This window comes from Lolium perenne, chromosome 4 (genome assembly GCF_019359855.2).
Source record: "Lolium perenne isolate Kyuss_39 chromosome 4, Kyuss_2.0, whole genome shotgun sequence".
Taxonomy (NCBI): domain Eukaryota; kingdom Viridiplantae; phylum Streptophyta; class Magnoliopsida; order Poales; family Poaceae; genus Lolium; species Lolium perenne.
The window spans coordinates 380,960,007-380,980,584 of NC_067247.2; the positions used below are offsets into that span (position 1 = coordinate 380,960,007).

At 45.0% G+C, this 20,578-nt stretch overlaps 4 protein-coding genes across 4 annotated transcripts; 2 read left to right on the forward strand and 2 right to left on the reverse strand.

The window, feature by feature from the left end:
• The first annotated feature begins 882 nt into the window (after nucleotides 1-882).
• On the forward strand, nucleotides 883-4,153 carry LOC127297228 (protein MLO). The gene is made up of 12 exons (XM_051327524.2): nucleotides 883-1,320; nucleotides 1,447-1,743; nucleotides 1,878-1,994; nucleotides 2,118-2,178; nucleotides 2,297-2,382; nucleotides 2,467-2,541; nucleotides 2,628-2,716; nucleotides 2,859-2,949; nucleotides 3,046-3,219; nucleotides 3,334-3,369; nucleotides 3,458-3,586; nucleotides 3,683-4,153. Exons 1-12 carry the CDS (start codon nucleotides 1,201-1,203, stop codon nucleotides 4,070-4,072), a joined length of 1,665 nt encoding a protein of 554 aa, XP_051183484.1. The 5' UTR covers nucleotides 883-1,200; the 3' UTR covers nucleotides 4,073-4,153.
• LOC127297229 (uncharacterized) lies at nucleotides 4,073-7,528 on the reverse strand. Its single transcript, XM_051327525.2, has 8 exons — nucleotides 7,303-7,528; nucleotides 7,150-7,215; nucleotides 7,016-7,058; nucleotides 5,518-5,572; nucleotides 5,311-5,359; nucleotides 5,057-5,124; nucleotides 4,838-4,955; nucleotides 4,073-4,504 (listed from the first exon to the last, which is right to left on the reverse strand). The coding sequence occupies exons 1-8, from the start codon at nucleotides 7,444-7,446 to the stop codon at nucleotides 4,391-4,393; spliced, it is 657 nt and encodes a 218-aa protein (XP_051183485.1). The 5' UTR covers nucleotides 7,447-7,528; the 3' UTR covers nucleotides 4,073-4,390.
• LOC127297227 (dolichyl-diphosphooligosaccharide--protein glycosyltransferase subunit 1A) lies at nucleotides 7,527-13,863 on the forward strand. The gene is made up of 10 exons (XM_051327523.2): nucleotides 7,527-7,744; nucleotides 7,843-7,887; nucleotides 8,385-9,013; nucleotides 9,114-9,261; nucleotides 9,365-9,541; nucleotides 10,033-10,101; nucleotides 10,183-10,272; nucleotides 10,523-10,681; nucleotides 13,091-13,315; nucleotides 13,465-13,863. Exons 1-10 carry the CDS (start codon nucleotides 7,634-7,636, stop codon nucleotides 13,654-13,656), a joined length of 1,845 nt encoding a protein of 614 aa, XP_051183483.1. The 5' UTR covers nucleotides 7,527-7,633; the 3' UTR covers nucleotides 13,657-13,863.
• A 530-nt stretch (nucleotides 13,864-14,393) lies between these two features.
• LOC127348097 (monosaccharide-sensing protein 2-like) lies at nucleotides 14,394-17,642 on the reverse strand. The gene is made up of 5 exons (XM_051374196.2): nucleotides 17,088-17,642; nucleotides 16,694-16,977; nucleotides 15,533-16,057; nucleotides 15,024-15,211; nucleotides 14,394-14,913 (listed from the first exon to the last, which is right to left on the reverse strand). The coding sequence occupies exons 1-5, from the start codon at nucleotides 17,614-17,616 to the stop codon at nucleotides 14,445-14,447; spliced, it is 1,995 nt and encodes a 664-aa protein (XP_051230156.2). The 5' UTR covers nucleotides 17,617-17,642; the 3' UTR covers nucleotides 14,394-14,444.
• Between the last annotated feature and the right edge of the window lie 2,936 nt (nucleotides 17,643-20,578).

A 20,578-nucleotide genomic window follows, 5' to 3' on the forward strand; every position in this document is an offset into this window, starting at 1 on the left:
CGCTGAAATGAACCCTGAACTCTAAACCCCTGGTAAGACGAGACAAGAAAGACACTCAACGGCAAAAAGACAATTCGTTTATTGCCTACACGATCTGGCACATCTGGAAAAAACGGGGGCGTAGAATTTTTCAGAGTGAGTCAATGACTGCCCCGGCTGTTGCAAGCTTGATCAGATCAGACCTGGAGCTTCTTGAGTTAACTAGGGTCGGACATGGAGAGTTTTTGCCTGTTAGTTAGTCGCCGTATGTGGCAACTGGGTTTTTTTTTTATTTATTCATGTTCAGTTTCTAGGTGTCGCTGCTCTTTTCAGTCAGCCTTTTCCCTGTAAAACTTTTGTTCCCTCTTCTTCAATGCATAAGCAGAGTACCTGCTATTCACCGTAAAAAAACTCTAAACCCATGATATTTGTACAATAAATAATCCTGGACCGGAATATCTACTGTGTCATCGACTATATAGTCGGTGACACAATGGATATAGCCTCCGTTTGCGGGGGGTTAACAGCGGCACCGTGAGCCCTCACGATCATGTGTGTTTATGCGATGGCAAAAAAAGACTAATGTAGAAAACAGTTATGACAGATGTGTCAATACTCAATACTATAAGTGAGTGTAGTGATTTAGGATATTTTTTTGACATGAATAAACTGGTCCAGGGTTCAATTTAGACCTGAAGTTCAAAGCTCAGAGGAGAGAGATTTTGAGTTTAACCCGACGTGATGGGCCCCGACCGACCTATGCGTCCGACTCCAACCGCAAAAAGACATCCTCCTGCCGGGTACACCCGACCCGACCCGAGCAGAGCAGAGCGCAAGCTGAAACGCTGGATAATCCACTCGCGCGCGCGCTCCCCGGCCGCGCGCCGTTTGGCACTCGCCCGCGCTTTGACCCGGCCGCCGGCGGTGCGCGCCCATAAAAACCAAGCTCGCCCCCGGCCCGTGCCACACCGTCCTTGCTCCTGCTCCTCCACCACCAAGCCGACACAGAGCCCACGCACACACGACGTACGTAGCCGCCCGCGTTTTGCTGCTTTCCCTTGCCTTGCTTGCTCCGGCCGGCCAGCCACGTAGCTACCGAGGTGGCCTTGCTTGCTCAAAAGATTGTTCAGGTGGCCGGTGGTTTGCTGAGGACAAAAAGGAGGTTGCTTTGCTGCCGTTGCTCCTACTCCCGTTACCGACCTCTGCTCCTCCGATCCATCCATGGCGCCGGCGGGAGGCCGTGAGCTGCCGGACACGCCCACGTGGGCGGTGGCGGTCGTCGTCCTCGTCCTCGTGCTCATCTCCGTCGCACTCGAGCACGCGCTCCACAAGCTCACCCACGTACGTAGTACCCGCCGCCGCACCGGCCGGCCGGCTGCTGCGATCATCATCATCGATAGCTCGCTCTACCTCACGGCCGCTTAATTAACGCAACTCTTCTACCCCTCCCTCCTCTATGGCATGCAGTGGTTCCACCACCGGCACAAGAAGGCCCTGGCGGAGGCGCTGGAGAAGATGAAGGCGGAGCTCATGCTGGTGGGCTTCATCTCCCTGCTCCTCACCGTCTTCCAGGACCCCATCTCCAAGATATGCATCTCCAAGGAGGCCGGAGACGTCATGCTGCCCTGCCACCTCCCGAAGGCGGCGGACTACGCGGACAAGGGCGACAAGGGCAGCCGCCGGAGGCTCCTCAGCCTCTTCCAGGCCGAGATGAGCCACCGCCGGTCCTTGGCCGCCGCCGTCGCCGACGTCTGCGCGGAAAAGGTGAGCATCTTGCCTTGCGCGCGTCAATCGCCGCTACTATAGGCTACCTACCTAAGGTGTTCTCAGACCCACCCTGCATGCGCGCAGGACGAGCATCTACTAGTAACCTTAATTTGGGTCTAATGGTTGCGCAGGGCAAGGTGGCGCTCATGTCCGCCGGCAGCCTGCACCAGCTCCACATATTCATCTTCGTCCTCGCCGTCTTCCATGTCGCGTACAGCGTCGTCACCATGGCGCTCAGCCGGCTCAAGGTGAGTACTACTTTCTGCTGCTCTAATCAACCGCATGCCTATCTGTCGGTCGGTCGGTCTGTCAGTCAGGCATAGCACTCCGTTCAGTTTCAGTAACATCTCGCCCCTTAATTTGGTGCGCAGATGAGAAGGTGGAAGAAGTGGGAGGCAGAGACCGCATCGCTGGAGTATCAGTTCGCGAATGGTACTGTACATTTTTTTCCTTTCTTTCTGAACCTGATTATGCCTCTACAAACGTACGCACGCACGCATCATCCCAGTAGAGAACTCACTGATGTACTATATCATTGGTTGGATTGTAGATCCTTCGCGGTTCCGTTTCACGCACCAGACGTCCTTCGTCAAGCGCCACATGGGCCTCTCCAGCGTTACCGGCGTCAGATGGATCGTGAGTTTCTTCATCATCTCGCCCTCTCATTCACCTGTACAGACCTACCTCTTGTGATTTACATACATCTTGTCTTGGTCTCAGGTTGCCTTCTTCAGGCAGTTCTTCACGTCAGTCACCAAGGTGGACTACCTAACCTTGCGCATGGGCTTCATCAACGTACGTACTGACACCATCTCCTCTCCTCTCCGCCATTATCTTCATAGCACAAGGATTTCATGGATTTTTTTTTTTGCTTGATGCAGGCGCATTTGTCACCCAACACCAAATTCGACTTCCACAAGTACATCAAGCGGTCGCTCGAGGACGACTTCAAAGTCGTCGTCGGAATCAGGTTCAAAATCCTCCTTCCTCTACACTCCACTCCCTACGGATTACATTATATATTGCCGCTACCTAGCTTCCATACAATATTTCATGCGCCTGGAATGATCGATCTTGACACATTTGGCCCTTGTGTCTCTGCGTGCGTGCAGCCTCCCGCTGTGGTTCGTCGCAATCCTCACGCTCTTCCTTGATTTCAAAGGGATCGCCACGCTCACCTGGATCTCCTTCGTCCCCCTCGTGGTAAACACCGATTTTTCCTTGCACGAAAGGAACAGCTAGCCAAACCTCCCAATATATTGCAAACGTACTGAATCCAACATGTCATGTCATCCTCAGATCCTCCTGGCGGTTGGGACCAAGCTAGAGATCATCATCATGGAGATGGCGCAAGAGATCCAAGAACGAGCCAGCGTCATCAAGGGGGCTCCTGTCGTGGAGCCCAGCAATAAGTTCTTCTGGTTCAGCCGCCCTGATTGGGTCCTCTTCCTCATACATTTGACACTGTTCCAGGTAACCTTAATACAACCACACCATCTGTGAATATTTGCGTATACTATACTTGCATGAATAGGGAGTGTTCAACGTGGGATTGCTGACATCCATTAATCTGTTTTCTGCCACCAGAATGCGTTTCAGATGGCTCATTTCGTGTGGACGCTGGTATGCGATTTGTCACTTTCTCATCATCATCAACTGATGTCTACTCGCTGCTCAACTTGCAAATGACACAATTGCTCCTCTATCGCAGGCCACACCCGGCTTGAAGAAATGCTACCACGAGAACATAGGACTCAGCATCATGAAGGTCGTCGTGGGGATAACTCTTCAGATCATGTGCAGCTACATCACATTTCCCCTCTACGCACTCGTCACACAGGTATACTGAATTGGTGTGTTTGTGTGTCCCTGGACAAGGAAACGGGAACACCAATCTTAATCATGTGTGCGTGTGTGTCTCTGTGCTCGCTTGCAGATGGGCTCCAACATGAAGAGGTCCATATTCGACGAACAGACGGCCAAGGCACTATCAAACTGGCGGAACACAGCCAGGGAGAGGAAGAAGACCCGAGACACGGACATGTTGATGCAACAGATGATCGGCGACGCTACGCCGAGCAGAGGCACCTCGCCGGTCCCAAGCCGAGGCACGTCGCCAGTGCGCCTGCTTCACAAGAACAAGCGCTCCGATGATCTCCCAAGCGCACCCCCCTCGCCAATGAGCGAGATGGAGGCTAGGGACATGTACCCGGCTGTGGTACATCCAGTGCACAGACTAAATCCTGCGGATAGGAGGAGGTCTGCCTCGTCGTCGGCCCTCGAATCCGAAGCCAGTGCTGAATTTTCCTTCAGCATGCAACGTTGATGAGACAAGTTTCTGTATAGATCAGTCCAATGTATAGCTTACATAGGAGCAAAATATGTGAAGTGATGATTGGTACAATAAGGATCGGAAATTTCACCGAGTAAAAAAAGAACAAAGCTAGCTAGGTTTGTAAAGTTGGAACAAATCAAACACTCTCTTTCCTCTCTATGGAAAAACTAAATGACAATCATTTTCGTTACAACGACGAAAGAACTTGGATGGCATAAGTAGATTTTTTAGAAGATGACTGTACACTATGATTTGGATAAATCGTTACTGGAAGATAAGGAAAAGAGGGCCATTCATTATCCAAAAAGGCTAGTCAGCTTTGACACGAACTCTTCTCCTGTGAGCAACTATCAGGACCAGCGATAGTACCATGCCAATCAAATGCCCAGCAATTGCACCATAAGTGACACATATTGGCCATTCCTAGGGAAGATCAGAGGAAAAAAATCACGAGTTGCAAGCGAGGTCGAAACAACAAGATCAGACTGTCAACTACAAGACTCAAAAAAGGAAGCCTCGTCCATGTGCTACTGAATACTTCAAAATAAACAAAGATGCATGATACAAAAAATAACCAGTTCAAACAGATATGAAAATATAGTGCACGAGCTAGTCTTTAAGTTGCTATGTACTCATGTATGGTATCTACTGGACATGCATAAAAATTTCCACATGATCCTGTTATATCACAATACTCGTTTGTTTGCATAAGTAGCTCACAACAAAGTGCATGAGAGTCACAATCAGTATCCTTACCTGCCAAGGTCTCTCCCAGTCAAGGGGCATAGGCCAGGCACCAAGCCATGCTCCTATCACAGCTCCATGACATGGCGCAGAGATCATGTAATTCCCAACATCAGATGATGTGAAATAACTGGCACGCGAAAACACAAATCAACTATGGTATCAGGTAAGCTTGGACAACACAAAATGAACTCCTCACACCATAAACTTATTTAGGAGTCAGGAATATACGTGGAATAAGAAAGCACATTCTGCCAATCGAGTTTGGATGCTCCAAAGACACATGCTGCAGGAACAAACTGCAATGTCACAATGTCACGCATTTAGTTAGTTACACCTCAGTTATACAAGTATCTCATGGTAAATCATGAATCATCTGGAAGTACCAGTACAAGACCAGCACATGTGCCGGTTTTGCAGTTGGTAACCTTGTTGTGAACAAGTGGTGACTCTTGAATTGGTATACCAGAGCAAAGGCAACTTACTGTGAACAGCGACATAAGAAGCGACCAGTATATTGTTGCTGTCCAGAACCTGCAAATGTGAAATACCATCAGGCAATGCATTATTGGTGTGTGTTGTTACATTTGAATAAAAATATCCGATGTGAAAATCTTTGAAACCGCTGCTAATTAGCGTGTACCATGTGGACTAACAGCAACCATAAACATCCTTGTCAGTCTGACACTTACTTGATGCCAACAGGAGCGCCAAGAACAACCGCACCAAATGCATTTAGGAGTGCCCCTGGCAGAGAGAAGAGTGCAAAACAAGAATAAATACATGAACCACATAAATATGGGGAGATCCGCAATACCTCAGCTCGACTTATTTTTATTCCAAAGAGCAAATCAACATATGTTACTAAGTAGCAATCAGTACTGGCTAATTACTCGGCATTGAGGTTTTGGTGTGGTACAAGGCATTCGACATGTACTAGTAATGAGGCATCTTCTAAGAGCTCTAAGCTCCCAGGGTTGCCATGGCCTGTGGTCGTTCCGCACGTCCCTCTCGCTGGGCCTACATCGTTTGACTGCCCGTGGAGTCGGTACACGGTGGGGTTGTGGCCCAAGTCGGTTGCGCCGAGCAAGATCAAGTTGTGAACGAACCCAAGTCAACTCTCGCTCTCGCACAACTCTCCTGATCCCCTTTGCTATTCTCTATTATGCGGCCAAAACGGCTCCTCCGATTCAGCCTTCCTCCTCCACCTCCGGCATTGCTGCTCACCGGCGCGAGTTCTTCTCGGTCTTGAGTCCTCCGCTGATTCCTCACCGCTGTTGCGTTATGCCACCGCATGAACCCCGCAGCAAACCCTAGACGTGCGCGTCGGTGATAAGCTACACTAATTAGTAACACATCTTTATCTGCAAACCCTGTTTGGTAGAGTCATTTTCAACTAAGTTTATTATTGCTTCTAATAGTAAGAGCAGCATGATCAGTGTCACAGAGTTCATTTTTTACATCTATTCAGAAAATAGATAGATCTGATTAGCTTGTGCATTGGAAAAAATAGTGGATTCCTTGCTTCATACATACTTGGGGGATGTGGTAGTTCTCTTTGTCCGTAAAGAAAGAGCCTTTATCATAGCTAATATTGATTGTCTCAAAATGTATCGAATATTTTACGAGTTATTGGTGAAGACTATCAGGTGCTCACTCATTCGTTTTTATTGAGTGCATTGACCATTGTACATGTACATATATAGACATTCTATTTAGATCCATCAATACTGGAGTGAACATTCTTGAAAAATAATAATTATAATGTCATGTCTTGCTGGATGCTTGATGTCTTTCTTTGATTAGAAACTTCTTTTTTCTGCTCATCCCATTTAGCAGAATAAATAGATAAAATATTAGATGTCTTCTTCAGTTGAGTCACATGTAATATTTTTCAATTGTGTCACATTTTTAACTCTTTGCAACATTACAGGAGATTTTGATGTAGTTAAGATTTGACTGGTGCTGCTAATGGGAAGACAGGGTGCTCCGGATCATCTCCAACCCAGGCCCTACACATGTCAACACATCTTCACACCTATTGAGTAGAATTTAAATGACATTTGCACGGAAAACGGCGCAGCAAAGCGCGCTAGGTCCATCTAGTCTTATCCTATAGGTACTCATACTCTTCACAGTAGACAGGCAAATGCGATGGATCAAAGTGCAAGTGCAGCAAGGAGAGCTAACCTACGGGCAAGCCAAGCAACCCACGAGCAGCCGCCTTGAGGAACTGCAGTTGAGCAGAAAAAATCACCTTATCACTGAGCAAACGATGAAGTTCGTTATGAAAAAATAGTAGGGAGAAACTATTGGACACGCACCGAGCAGCGTTTAGGATCTCGCCGGAGCAAGCTGAACACCGCGATGACAAGCGGGGCTTCACAGACCTAGTAGAGAAAAGCATCGGTCAGAAGATACTACTGTGGGGAGCAGCAGTGGTAATGTGTTGGGAGGGGAACGAATCCGAATCGTACCACGAGGAGGCGGAGGGTGAGGGCGGGGTCGGAGACGAGCGCGTTGGGGCCGGCGAGGGAGTGGGCGGCGGCGAGGCCCGCGAGGCAGATCGCGTGGGCGGCCGCGGCGGTGGCGGCGCTCATCTGGGTCGCCTCGGCACCCATGGCGTGGAGAGGCTCGGAGCTGTGGCTGGTGAACGGGTGGAGTCAGTCAGGTCGCAACAAAACGCTCGGTCGAAGCCATATCGTGTCTGAGCCCGAGGAGGGTTTAAAGCGCTAACTAATCCTCCGGTCCACCACCGCATCTCGCCGTGAAACAAACACCCCCGACGACGCGATCTGGCCGCCGAGCATGGCGCCGCCGCTCCGCCTCGCCGCGCTCCTCCTCCTCGTCACCGTCGTCGCAGTCTTCGCCGCCTCCGCCGCGCGCGCCGATCTCGTCATCTCCAGGGCGGATCGGAAGGTCAGTGGCCTCCCCACTCCTCGTTCTCCAGATCTCTGGCCCGCTGCAGCGTTCTCGGATCTGACGGTGTGTGTGGATGTTCTCTCTTCCTTGTGCAGGTTGATTTGACTTCGCATATCGTCCGCATCCTCACTTCGCTCAAGGTACGATGTTCTGCTGTACCTCACTCTTGGTCTGTTGCGACCTGTTAAGCCCCCCAAGTCACGATGGTTTACCATGTGTAACTCATGTAACTTGTCACGTTAGCCTTGGGAAACATGCTGTGATGTGATGTGTTCATGGAGTTTGCATTTCGCGAGTTTGAGTCCTTGATCAGTCCATGCTAGCGGTCGCTCGCTACTGTCACTTCCTAATCTTGAGTCAGTGTTGTCTAATTCAGAGTGAAACATGTCCAGTCATGTCCAAGTGCCTTCTGAATCTTTGGTTCATATATAGACTATAGTTCTACTGTATCTGCATTCAGTAATAGGGGATCTATGGTTCTAAAAAATTCTGAAGTTGAACTCATTTAGAACCGCTCTATCGTGAGAAAACGCGTGCATCTCGCAAGTGATATTCCTATATATGATGGCCTCTGTACATCCCTATGTATCACGTTGGGAATTCTACTGTTACTTACATAGCCTCGATTGTTCTTTAGGTTGAAAATGTCGGGTCAGAACCCGTCTCAAACGTTTTGCTGGCATTCCCGAATATCCAAGCGAAAAACCTGGCAGCGATACGTGCGTTCGGTACCGAAGGAAAAGTGAAGGGTCTGAGCACCGTTGTCCCGATCGAAGTTGTTCAGCCTTCTGGAGCGCCGCCAGAACTGACATTCTTTTCGGCGTCTTTGCACAAAGCTTTGGAGAAGGGGAGGATTCTTCACTTGGATGTCCTGACTGTGTTCACGCACTCCCTCCAGCCATTCCCGGAAGAAATCGGCCAGGCCGATTCGCAGCTTGTTGTCTTCCAGGACAGCTCTCACTACCTGTCACCTTACCCTGTTAAGGTGCAGACACTTAGTATCAGACTGCCTGGTGGAAGGGTTGAGTCGTACACAAAGCATGCAAACACTAAACTTGTGGACTCCGAGCTGAAATATGGACCATACGAAGATCTTGCCCCGTTCTCCTACAACCCCATGATTGTGCACTTTGAGAACAACAACCCATTTGCAGTCGCAAAGGAACTTGTAAGGGAGATAGAGATATCTCACTGGGGGAACGTACAGATTACAGAGCATTACAACATTGTTCATGGTGGTGCCAGACTGAAGGGTGAATTCTCCAGGTGTATATCTCTGTTCCAACTTGTGTTTCAAGTAGTTCAACTTCTAGGCGAGGTGAGAAGTCATATCCAGAAATAACTAATTTCATGTTTCTGTTTGTAGGCTTGACTACCAGTCTAGACCTTACGTAAGAGGGGTTTCATCATTTAGGCATCTTGTTGCTAAATTGCCTCCAAGGGCCCACTCTATTTATTTCAGAGATGAAATCGGTAACATTTCAACATCACACTTATGGAGTGATGCTAAGAAGGTACTGCTGCTATATTTATCTCATTTGTCAATGTTTAATGTTTCCAACAAAATTGCAAAGCATTATGCTCAATACTTCTACGTGCCCAACAATCTTGTTGCAGACCCAGCTGGAAATCGAGCCAAGGTTTCCTTTGTTTGGTGGTTGGCAAACAACCTTCACCATCGGTTATGGTTTACCTCTTCAAGACTTTGTTTTCAGTTCTGAGGGAAAGAGATTTCTCAATATCACATTTGGTTCTCCCATGGAGGAAATTCTCATAGAAAAGCTTATCGTAAAGGTATGCTGTTAGTTGCATCAAGAACATAGCTTTTTTTTAAAAAAAATTTGCCCCCTTTTTTTTTGTCAAACACAGAGCTAAGTGTGTGTCATTTGCATTAGAATAAACTAACCAGATGTTGAAGGTTCTACAGGCAAAAAACAGAAAGTACAGGCAATAGAAAAAAGAAAAAAAATTGAAACACAAACCTAATAGAGAGCTACCAGAGCAAACGTAAAGTAAAATGACAAACTGTACACATATCCTTTGATTTATTGGGTTCTGCTATTCCAGAGTTGCAGACCGTAAGCATAATGTCTAAATGATTTGATTATTATTTTTGTATTGAAACAAATCCATGCTTACGATAAAACATAAAACTGTCCATGTTTCCCAGAACTTGATAATTTATATCATCGCTATTGATTTTTGTGTGTGCTGTCGCTTCCAGTAATGTGACTAATTTTACATTTCTTCCCTCTTACCATTGTTTGTATCTCTTTTCTTAACAGGTTGTTCTACCTGAAGGTTCAAAGGATATTGATGTGTCGGCTCCATTTCCAACAAACCAACGGCAAGAGGTGGTTCCTCACTGGATGATATGTAACTGAAAATGGAGCCTGTCCTATTCATTGTTGTAACATAAGTGATGTGCGGTGCAGGTGAAGTATTCACACCTTGATATTGCTGGGAGGCCAGTGCTTGTCTTGGAGAAACCCGATGTCATTCCAGAGCATAACTTACATTTCCAGGTATGTCTTTGGATTTATTGGTGCATTATTAGTAAGCTGTGTCAATTGTTAGCCTAACTGAATAATCTCTAAAAGGGATTATAGCACTTGTTCTCATCACACCTACTAGTACTTAAAGCTGATATTGGAAAGGCTTGTTTTTCAACAATGCTTTCGTTGAGTTGTTTGTGTACTAACAGCTAAAGCAGTATCTAATGTGCAAATTTGTGATCTCTAGCTAACTGTTTGCTCATTCCTTTGCAATATGCAGGTGTACTACAAATTCAATAACATCTCGCTACTCATAGAGCCGATGATGTTGATTATTGGCTTCTTCCTCCTGTTCGTTGCCTGTATTGCTTACATGCACACTGACATGTCAATTTCTAAAAGCTCTCCTTCTTATCTGGCAAAGCTTCAATGGGATGAGGTATTATTCTTTTAAATCCTCAAACCCCTCCAAATTTATAAGATCAAGGACCCACGAAAAAATCTAGTAAACTGTTATTTTTTTCCAATAATAAGTCAGAAGGTGATTCAGATAGTAACCTGGCACTTCTCTAAACAATTGTATGAGAATAAGAGCTGGGGATTTGGTCTTTCGTCTAGAATTGAGAAGCTACAATGAAGTGTGATTAGGCATGGAGGAATAGATAAAATAAACTGTAATAATAATACTCTAATGAAGGGCTCAGGTTGCTATAAGTAGGGGTGGACATTTTAACCAACGACTGAACTACTTGATAAAAAAAAACAAGACTGAAACAGAATGGACCGAAACCAAGAATTTCACTAACTAATTCAGTCATCATTTCTTAAGAACTGAAGTTAATTAGGTTAGTTCAGTCATGTGTCTAGGTTACCCGAAGAAACCAATAAAACCGAACAGGTGTGCACGTGACCCAAAGTCTACGTAATCCAGCTCAGTAGTCCTGTGCCCAACACCTCTAACTGCCATGAGGCTGTGAGGTACCCTTCGTCCTCCACGCCCAGTATGCTGCAGCCCCAAAATCCAGTAGTACCTCCACGCTTCTGCCTCTAGGCCTCCACTCCCATTCCTCACCCATAGCCTGCCTAACCCTACCCTCCAGTGCGCTGCCTCTCCAATTCTCCACTCCAGCGAGCGGTGTCATCCAGCCGACACTTCTTCCCTTCACCCTGGCAGGCGGCGGCGCTGGTGATATGCAGCGAACGCTCCTCACTCACGGTGGGCATAAAACCCGAAAAACCCGACACCCGAACCTGAATAGCCCGAACCCGAAAAATCGGGTGTTCGTTCGGGTTTTAAATCTTGAAACCCGAATTTAGTAGAGAAAGTTCGGGTGTCAATGTCTATTACCAGATATGCCCGATCAACCCGAACTAAAATTGTAGTAGGTATATTCCTAGCAGCCTAACAGATGTATTCCCACTTTCAGCCCAAGCCCAACAAAGAAAGGTAACCTAGTGCCGCCACCTGATCCCATCTGCACGATGTCTCTCTCCTCCCCCAAACGCAGCGCCGCCTCCCACTCACATCTCACAGCGCACATAGCTTGCTGCAGTCACCGCGACGCTGCTGTCTCCAACCAGCAACCACAGATGTCTCCCTGGCCTGCCACAGCTCAGCCCACACAGAGCTTCCCGCCGGCGCGGCGACCTTCATCTGCGCGCTGAATCTGCGGTGCCCTTCGCCCGCGTCGCTCCTAGCAGGGAGTGGGAGCCTGACGTCGCTCCTAGGGAATTGGAGCCCGACGCTGCGAACTGCTGGATTCGCGAGTCGATGATCTGCATGGGCGACAATCTCAGCCTCGCAGACGCACCAATGTTGATGGCGACCGCCATAATTCGGGCAATTCGGGATTACCCGAGCCCGAACCCGAAATTGCGGGTACCCGAATTTTCGGGCTTCTATTTTTTAGCGAGATTTTCGGGTGCTGATTTCTGAAACCCGAAATTTCAAAAACCCGAACTACCCTACCCGAATTTTCGGGTAAACCCGAACGCCCAGCGTGACTCCTCACCACCCTGGTCCCGGTGGTGGTGGTGGCCTGCAGCCAACATTCCTCTCCACCCTGGGCTGTGGTACCCTGCAGATGATGGTCCTCTATGCTCCAGCAGCCGGTGGTGTCCTGCAGTCGACCGTCCTTCTCCCCACAGTGTGGGTTGCAGTGGCAGTGGCCTGCATCGTGATCTCCCGCCACCTTTGAGTGCATTGCGATGACAGCTTTTCTCGTTTTGTGATTGGAGATTCCTGATTATATGAGTTCTTAATAATGATTTAACGTGATGTTCTTTCACGTAGAATCTGATTTTTACATATATGATCTTGTGATGCATCCTGTTTATTTTCAAATCAATTTCAGATGTGTGCCTGTTGTTTCTTTCTCTATAATCTATGGGTTAGCTCGGTCTCAACCAGGGACCGAACCGAATTCTAGGTCGATAGAATAAGTTGGTTAGCATTTTCTCTGACTGATTTGTCCTCAAGTTTTCAGCACCAAATTTTTTCGGTTTGGTTTAACTTAATGCCTAGCCCTAGCTATATAAGGGTAAGGGCAGTTGATCAGTTGACTAAGAACGGAATATCAGGTGCAATATAAAGAAAACCCCACGTTGTTTCAATACAAAGAAAATCATCTAGTTGAGAATTCATAAAAAATCATACATTTTTGCAGTTTAAACTTGCAACTCAAGGAATTATAGGACTGTCATTGCTATTTGCTTAAACTGGAACCATGTTTTTTTCCTCGTAAAAAAAGTTGGTGGTATCCTTGTGCAGTTTCATCTTCTTTCTCTTTTGATCATGTAATATTATGCAGTGCTGATTCCTGATTGCTATTTCATATTTCTGGTGTAGGTGCAAGCTACTGTCCAGCAAATTCAGGGCATCTTTGACCAGTGCTTAGCAGTTCATGATAAACTAGAGACCTCATTGCACGATTTGTCTAGGACAGGAGATACTAAGTCTTGCAAAGCAGCTCGTAAAGCTGCTGATGCACAGTTCAAGGAATTAGCAAAAGAGCTGAAACCACTGCTGATGTCTGTACAGTCGTCCCCTCAGTCTTATCATATATGGCCAAAGGTTTGCTAAACAAACTTGTTATTAACTAATACTCCTACGACATTTAAGTTGTCATGTCTTGCATATAACACCAAATCTGCAATCTAAATCTTGACGGCATTTCCGCAATTTCTGATTACAATACTATTTTGGTTACTGTTGTGCTGCAGTTGGAGGACTTGGCTGCAAAGGAGAGGGAGATGCAGGATAAGCTCATGGCAAGGCATTCCACCGTGGTTGACAGTTTCGAGAAGAAGCTACGTGGGCAAGATATAGAAAACCGGATTGCTTCCCAGCAGCAGAAAATTGCTGCGCTGAGGCAAGAGGTTGAGTCTCTCTTAGAGTACCTTAGCGAGATATGAGCAAATCTGGTGTCATCTTATATCATTAGTGATTAGACTGAAGACCACCTAAGCTTTATTTTGTTGAATCTATATATACTCTTAGATGTTGTGTTTGGTAAATGATAACCCATCATCCTAGTTCGTGAGACTTGGATTTGAAAAGGCCATGTAACATGATAAGCACGGTAACCTTTTTGGAACTGCTTTAAATTTTGCATCATGAAATATTCTTGGGGTACCGGTCCCTTTGGACTCCTTTTGCGGTAAATGCTCAATATTAGTGGTGCATTTGCGTCTGCTGCCAATACTCTCTTTTTCTAGTTCATACCTCCTGTTCCCAATGTACGGGAATCTGGAAAATAAGTCTATTCTGAAACAAGTCTAGGTGTCATCTTTCTTTACATGCTCTCTACCTTTTCTCTTCTGTGCATTGGATGCAACACTAAACAATAGCTGCACGAAAGGAGAGTCGCACAACTGATCGCGTCAATCAGATGTGCTGTGCTAGACTGTCGAGAGGCTTGCGAGTTGTGGGCTTCACCATTGCTCCAAGACGTCTCTTTTGTGATAATGGAGAAGATCAAGCACCACGCCAATGTAATTAAAATTGAACACCTTAATTATAATTAAGGCCAAGCATACCATATATAACAGTTCAGATCTTAATAATAATAATAATATAACCAAACATATCACAAATAACTTTGAATTGTAATAGCATTAAAATATTGCAGTACACATTTCATGTTCCAGCAAGAGTGGTGATACATCAAACAATAAGAAAATCCTAAGTATCCTCATTGTTCTTACAAATCTTCTTCTTGAGAATATACATTTTCTTTTTGCTGACTTGGATGTGATGCATCGAATGCGAAGAGCTCCGCCATAACCTCAATAGGTACACCTTTTGTTTCCGGCATCTTGAAGCATACAAATACAAATGCCAATACACAAACAACGGCATAAATTCCGAAAACACCTGCAAGACCGATGCACCTCAACAATACAGGAAGGGTGTATGTGACAATGATGTCACAGATCCAAAAGGTTAGGCTGCATAAGCCCAAGCATATGGCACGGACTTTGTTGGGGAAAATCTCTGAGCAGAAAATATTAGGAATTGGACCAAATCCCATGACAAAGACGCAAAAGTAGATGCCAACACTCATTGTTGAGAGCAATGCATGCAATTCAGCACTCAATTTCACGATGTTGACAGTAACCAAAACAATGAGTGACACTACCAAGATGGGTATTGTGACAATAAGTAGCCGTCTGCATTAGACGATGAAACATGTCACTTCATTTTATCTTAACAATATCAAATTTGGACAAAGCAGTAAATTGGGAGATAATTATTAGAATCTTAAGGATATTGAGTATACCTTCTTCCTTTGCGATCCATAAGCCACATGGCAATGCATATAAAGGGAAGCATTAACAAAGTTGTAATAGCGCTCATCAAAATAGACACAGAAGAAGGGCTAATGCCAACCTTTGATAGAAGAACTCCAACACCAGCTTGCTCAAGTATTTGAGGAGTGTAATAGAGAATACCATTGATACCAGCAAACTGCAAAGTTGTTAACATAATTAAATATTATAAGATTTTTCATGCAACATAGGTTGAACAAAATAAGTAAATAAAATAGAACCTTGCATTATTTGGTTTTGGTGAAAACCTTATGTGCTTAACAAGATAACATATGAAACTAATGGTCTGAATCGATGCGCTCTTTGGTTATTGTATTATCTTAGTTATGCAAATATATACTCAAATATGTGAGAGATCTAATAAAGTGTCAAACTAGGAGACAAAGTGTACACGTAGAAATTTGAGTGGCATAAAACAGAATGAGATGATATATTTGAATGCCAAGTAAAAGAAACGTACCTGTTGGAGTATTTGTATCCCAACACCCAAGACCAATGCACGTTTTACACCAGGCTCCAATAGATCATTCCATTTTGTACTTTTAAAACCTTTCTCGTGTGAACGTAAATCAATATTGTTATTTCCAGTCTGGTCCTTATGAAAAACAGATTTGTTGACCAATGCAGTTGCTTTTATCAAATCCCCACTTGCTGGAACATCTATTAACAAGACATTTTCAGATATTGGTACAACTTCTTCATGTAGATATAATCGTTCCATGCCACTATCCATATGCCCATCCAAACAGTATACTGATGATGTTTTCCAAGCCAATTTCCACCCCCCACCAATGTAGCCACTTTTGCCGCCTGCTAGCAAACCATTTATTTTGGGTTTTGACTGAATAAGTTGGTCATTCTCACCAACATCGTCCACATCATCTCTCTGGTGTTCCAGATCATGCTCTTTGGGATCGTCCTGATTCTCCTCATCCCTTTCAACTGGACCATGTTCTTTTACTTCATTGAATATGTTATGTGCATCCTAGTATAAGAAAACGACAGTGTATTTAGAGGGAATAATGGATTAAAAGGTGAAACTAGAAAATATCAAGTTGATAAAAAAAGTTTGTGCACCAGATCATTTGAAGAAAAGCAAATGACTATGAATATCTATAACATGATTTAATATAATACTCCCTCCATTGCAATGAATAAGGTTTAAAAAAAGTCAAACTAAGGAAAGTTTGCCAATTTTTTTAGAAAAAACTATAAAGAACTATGATAGTATATCATCATAAAATACATCATGAAAAAACTATAAAAACAAATCATGAAAGATCTATGATATTATATAGTTCTTTATAGAAAAAACTATAAATAAGCTATAAAGAACTATGAAATATATCTAATGGTGCTGATTTTAGATTGTAGTACATATTAATGATTTTTTCTAAAATCTTGGTCACCCATAACGTAGTTTGACTTGCAAAAAAAAAGGCTTTATTCATTGGAACTAAGGTATTTCAGTTCATTCTAGAAACGATAATAGAATGCAGTAAAAACAATATTATCGAGCATATATGTACATATAGATTGGGATTTGAAAAGCATGTAAGTAAAACATGATATCGGATTATGATTGAAGAGCCTATTAAAAATATATTAAATCTTATATTACCTCTATGAAACTCTCGTGAAAGGACCTAGTAATGCTGACAATCGAATCATAGAATGATGCTCCATGTCCGGTAGAATGACCAATGACTCTATCTTCTGTGTTTTGTCTCTTAAGTGCATAGGCAACACAATGCACTTCTTCTGGGAATCCATATAATTTTATCATTTCTTCAGCGGGTACCGATTTGTCATTTAACGATTTTTCATTTGTGCTAATTAGGTACTCCTCCATAGATGGAGCTTGATGACCAACTCTTGTGCCCTCCAAAAGACTAGCCATTTCACCTATAGTAAAATCCGTATATCAATATTCAGTACTATAAAAATGTTTCATTATAATACAAAGACAATGGAAGGGTATGACTTGAAGCCAATCAATTAACGGTAAAATATACCTGAGACATCTTCTTCTTTTCTTAGTCTTTGCAAAACTTTCTTCGCTTCATCCACCCTTCCTTGGCTCACAAGCCAGCTTGGTGTCTCCGGTAGATAGAAGATAACCAATAAGGAGTATATAACCGAGGGTATCAATTGTATCCCAAGCATGAATCTCCAACTAACATTTGGCAGCATAGACATCCAAAACACCATGCAGTATGATAAGAACATACCAGCTGAACCACTCAATTGGGGAAACGTGCTTAATTTCCCTCTTATATCAGAAGGGGCAGTCTCAGCGATATACAATGGTACAAGAGTGACTGCCAAACCAATACTAAATCCCTGAATAAGCCTCGCGAAGAGCAGCATGTACACATGCTGAGACCAAAATATGACCAACAATGCACTAACAAGGGACAATACTGCTGAGGTAAGTAGCATTGCCCACCTGCCAAATTTGTCGGATAACAATCCAGAGAGTGTTGTGATTACTGTCGCACCAAAAAGTGCCATTGCCATAATACAACCCTCGACCATAGGCATGCTATCGAGGTTAAATTCCTCTTTTATGTAAAACATAGCACCTGGTAAGATCATACACAATAATTTATAACCCGTTAGCAGAAAAGTAAAAGTTTGACCACCTCTAGAAAAAATAAAATATAAAAGTGAATAATGGTACGCATTTATATATCTATCATGCATTTACGTGTTACTCTATGCATATATATTGATTCATACATTATAATAATCCCTCCTTAAAAAATAGGATGCATATACTTTTTGATCAAAGTCAAACTTCTTAAAGTCTGACAACAATATATAGAAAAAGGATATCAACATTTATAATCCCAAACCAATATTATTAGAATGATCGTGAAATGTATTTTCATATTGTGTGCATTTGGTATTGTAGATATTTATGTGTTTTCTATATAGTTAGTCAAACTTCAAAATAGTTTGACTTTGACCAAAAACTATATACATCCTAGGGAAGGGGGGACTATGAAGAAAAAGGTCCAAGTCACGAACTCGTGGCATATTTTAGATTACGTGGAAATTCAAATCAAGTATATATCAAAGATGTATTGTTGGTGCTTCATGGGAATAACCCACATAATGTTGTACATGTTAATGCTCAAACTTGCAATGTTAACACTGAAGCTAAATGGGCTCACAGATGTGATAGGTCTTGACCATTTTTTTCTTCAAATCCTAGCATGTAGTACATATCAACAAAGATCTCTAGGAAATAGAAACAATACACCCGCACCTCTGTGGCTGCCTATTGACAATCATATCATATAGAATCCGTCCCACTGTGAAATAGCATGTTTAGCTAAAGGTTTTTCCCTAATGCTATTTGAAACCTATAAGCGATGATCCCACACACGACCTTTACCACATGTGGCTCGCTATGTGGGTTATCGAAAGATTATAACATGGTGGATGCGATATGGTTGAGCAGTCCCATGCGGATCCCAGCTTGGCGCAAAATATTGTAGCCAACAATTTAACCACTTGGCAGAATTTTCCATACAATTAAACTTCCACATACGGCTGTGCTGATAATTATACAACAAGTATACTTATCGAGCGAGCTAGCGAAGATGTAACGAAATCAAATGAAATAAACGACTGCTCTTACCTGCAATACTTGCATTGTCCCAGCCTTGAAGCATGTTGCCGATGGACGTGGCAAACGCAAGTAGCACTGCACCGTCCATTGTCCCCAAGTCACGAACTTTTCCGCTGGCTGCAACAATAGCAAGTAAGAAAATAAGTTACATGGACGTTCCCGTCTCATTATGGGTCCAGGGTGAGCCAATGTTGGGGGGTCCTTTTATAAAAGTTAGTATGAAATTTAACCTTAATTTATCGGCTCACGGAATTATATTGAAATTGAACCAATAGATACAACTTACTTTGATTCATTACATAGAAAATGAACAATGAGATTCCACCCATGAAATTATTGAGTATGTATTTTTAGTTTTTGCTAACATGAGTCGCCTAAAGAAAGTGCAATGTCCTTCGTGTATTCTGAAAGGAAGAAATGCTGTACCATGAAGTAAACGGGTTAAATATGATAAACTAGTGCAGAGTTAGCTTGTAACTGCAAGTTTCATTGGCCACCGTATATGTACGCAGTTGCTGTGACATATATAATTTTCAAATTTTCATGGCATTGCTTGCACGTGCTACAGAAAGTAGATATAACTGGCAAGTTTTTCAGAACGATTGAGTTAGGAGTGAAGGGATATAATAAGCTCGTGTGTTGACGCCTTGACGGACGTTGCAATGCAACTAGTACTGCAGGGATGGCGCGTACATATAGTATAGGAAAGTGTAATTCATGAACTGGTGCATACGATCCTAAAACCAATCTACGGGACTGGTAAGATCTAATTCGCTTAATTACCATGTTGGAAGGAGCCTCCAATCGTCGTCAAACTCGTTGGAGTTGCCTTGGACTGGAGAGAAGTCGTCGAATCATGGATGAGAGACCTGGCATCGGCGACGAGGGGTGCGGCCAGATCTCCCATTGCTTGGAGTAGGAGGGGGAGGAGAAATTTGCGAGGGCTTCAGTCGTGAGAGCAGGGAGCTGCGATGATCGAGGGAGAGAAACGTAGGATTTGTATGAGGAAACGGGGGAAGGCAGGTACATGCAGGCGCGGGCCAAGTGCATCTCAACAGAAGCCAGGCGCTTCGTTCGGTGGGTTCAGCAGTCTACCGTTTGGTCAAACCGGATAATTCAGCATGCGGTCGCATGTGCAGAAGTAGCACAGACAACAGCATGGGACGTGGGCCATGGGATTTTCCAGATGGATTCAGCTTTCAACAATCTATAAGGGCCAACGCGGCGACCCATCCCGCGCCCGCGCGTCCGGACAAAAATGCGGCCCAACGCAGGGACGCACCGCAAAAGCGGATGGCACGCGGCGTCCGGTCGCGTCCGAACGCTTGGATGCTCGTCTCCCTTGGGCCCACCTGTCGGTGACCGGGGAGGCTTATTAAATGTGGACTGGAGGGATCTGTCCCTCCAGTCCACTCCACTGTCCACTCCCCGAGAGCAACCGCCGCCATGGCCCCGAAGCGACAGGTTCGCTACCGGAGCCAACAACGAGGAGGCGAGCAGCAGCCGCCGTCCTCCGCCGGCGCTGCGGGCCGGAGGAAACCGCGGTGGCCTCCACATCGGAGAGGCCGCCCGCGGCGGCGCGGCATTGCCGCAACCGCCGCCGCTGCTCCTCGAGCCGAAGCTGGAGTCCTCGGAGGAGGACCCCGACCTCCGTGCCGCCCTGCTCATCTCGGCGCCGGAGGAGGACGCGAAATGGCCGCACCTCAATGCGGCCATTCGCACCTCCGAGATGGAGGAAGCCATCCGGCAGGCGGTGGAGGAAGCCGAGGCCTGGGAGTTGTACGCCCAGGCCCGTCAGGCGCGACGGGAGGAGGAGGAAGCGGCGCGGCGGGAGGAGGCCAGGCGCCGCGCGGAGGAGGAGCGGCG

What these genes read in the sequence shown, in the direction of transcription:
- LOC127297228 (XM_051327524.2), top strand. Translation starts at nt 1,201, where the DNA reads ATGGCGCCGGCGGGAGGCCGTGAGCTGCCGGACACGCCCACGTGGGCG. An exon ending in CGCTCCACAAGCTCACCCAC is followed by an intron (nt 1,321 to 1,446) that starts GTACGTAGTACC and finishes TATGGCATGCAG; the next exon opens with TGGTTCCACCACCGGCACAA. An exon ending in TGGCGCTCAGCCGGCTCAAG is followed by an intron (nt 1,995 to 2,117) that starts GTGAGTACTACT and finishes TTTGGTGCGCAG; the next exon opens with ATGAGAAGGTGGAAGAAGTG.
- LOC127297229 (XM_051327525.2), bottom strand. Translation starts at nt 7,446, where the DNA reads ATGGGTGCCGAGGCGACCCAGATGAGCGCCGCCACCGCCGCGGCCGCC. An exon ending in TCACCCTCCGCCTCCTCGTG is followed by an intron (nt 7,216 to 7,302) that starts GTACGATTCGGA and finishes TTTCTCTACTAG; the next exon opens with GTCTGTGAAGCCCCGCTTGT. An exon ending in ACTGGGAGAGACCTTGGCAG is followed by an intron (nt 4,505 to 4,837) that starts GTAAGGATACTG and finishes GATCTTCCCTAG; the next exon opens with GAATGGCCAATATGTGTCAC.
- LOC127297227 (XM_051327523.2), top strand. Translation starts at nt 7,634, where the DNA reads ATGGCGCCGCCGCTCCGCCTCGCCGCGCTCCTCCTCCTCGTCACCGTC. An exon ending in TAGAAAAGCTTATCGTAAAG is followed by an intron (nt 9,542 to 10,032) that starts GTATGCTGTTAG and finishes TTTTCTTAACAG; the next exon opens with GTTGTTCTACCTGAAGGTTC. An exon ending in AGCATAACTTACATTTCCAG is followed by an intron (nt 10,273 to 10,522) that starts GTATGTCTTTGG and finishes TGCAATATGCAG; the next exon opens with GTGTACTACAAATTCAATAA.
- LOC127348097 (XM_051374196.2), bottom strand. Translation starts at nt 17,616, where the DNA reads ATGCCTATGGTCGAGGGTTGTATTATGGCAATGGCACTTTTTGGTGCG. An exon ending in AAAAGAAGAAGATGTCTCAG is followed by an intron (nt 16,978 to 17,087) that starts GTATATTTTACC and finishes ATTTTACTATAG; the next exon opens with GTGAAATGGCTAGTCTTTTG. An exon ending in TTCACGAGAGTTTCATAGAG is followed by an intron (nt 16,058 to 16,693) that starts GTAATATAAGAT and finishes TTCTTATACTAG; the next exon opens with GATGCACATAACATATTCAA.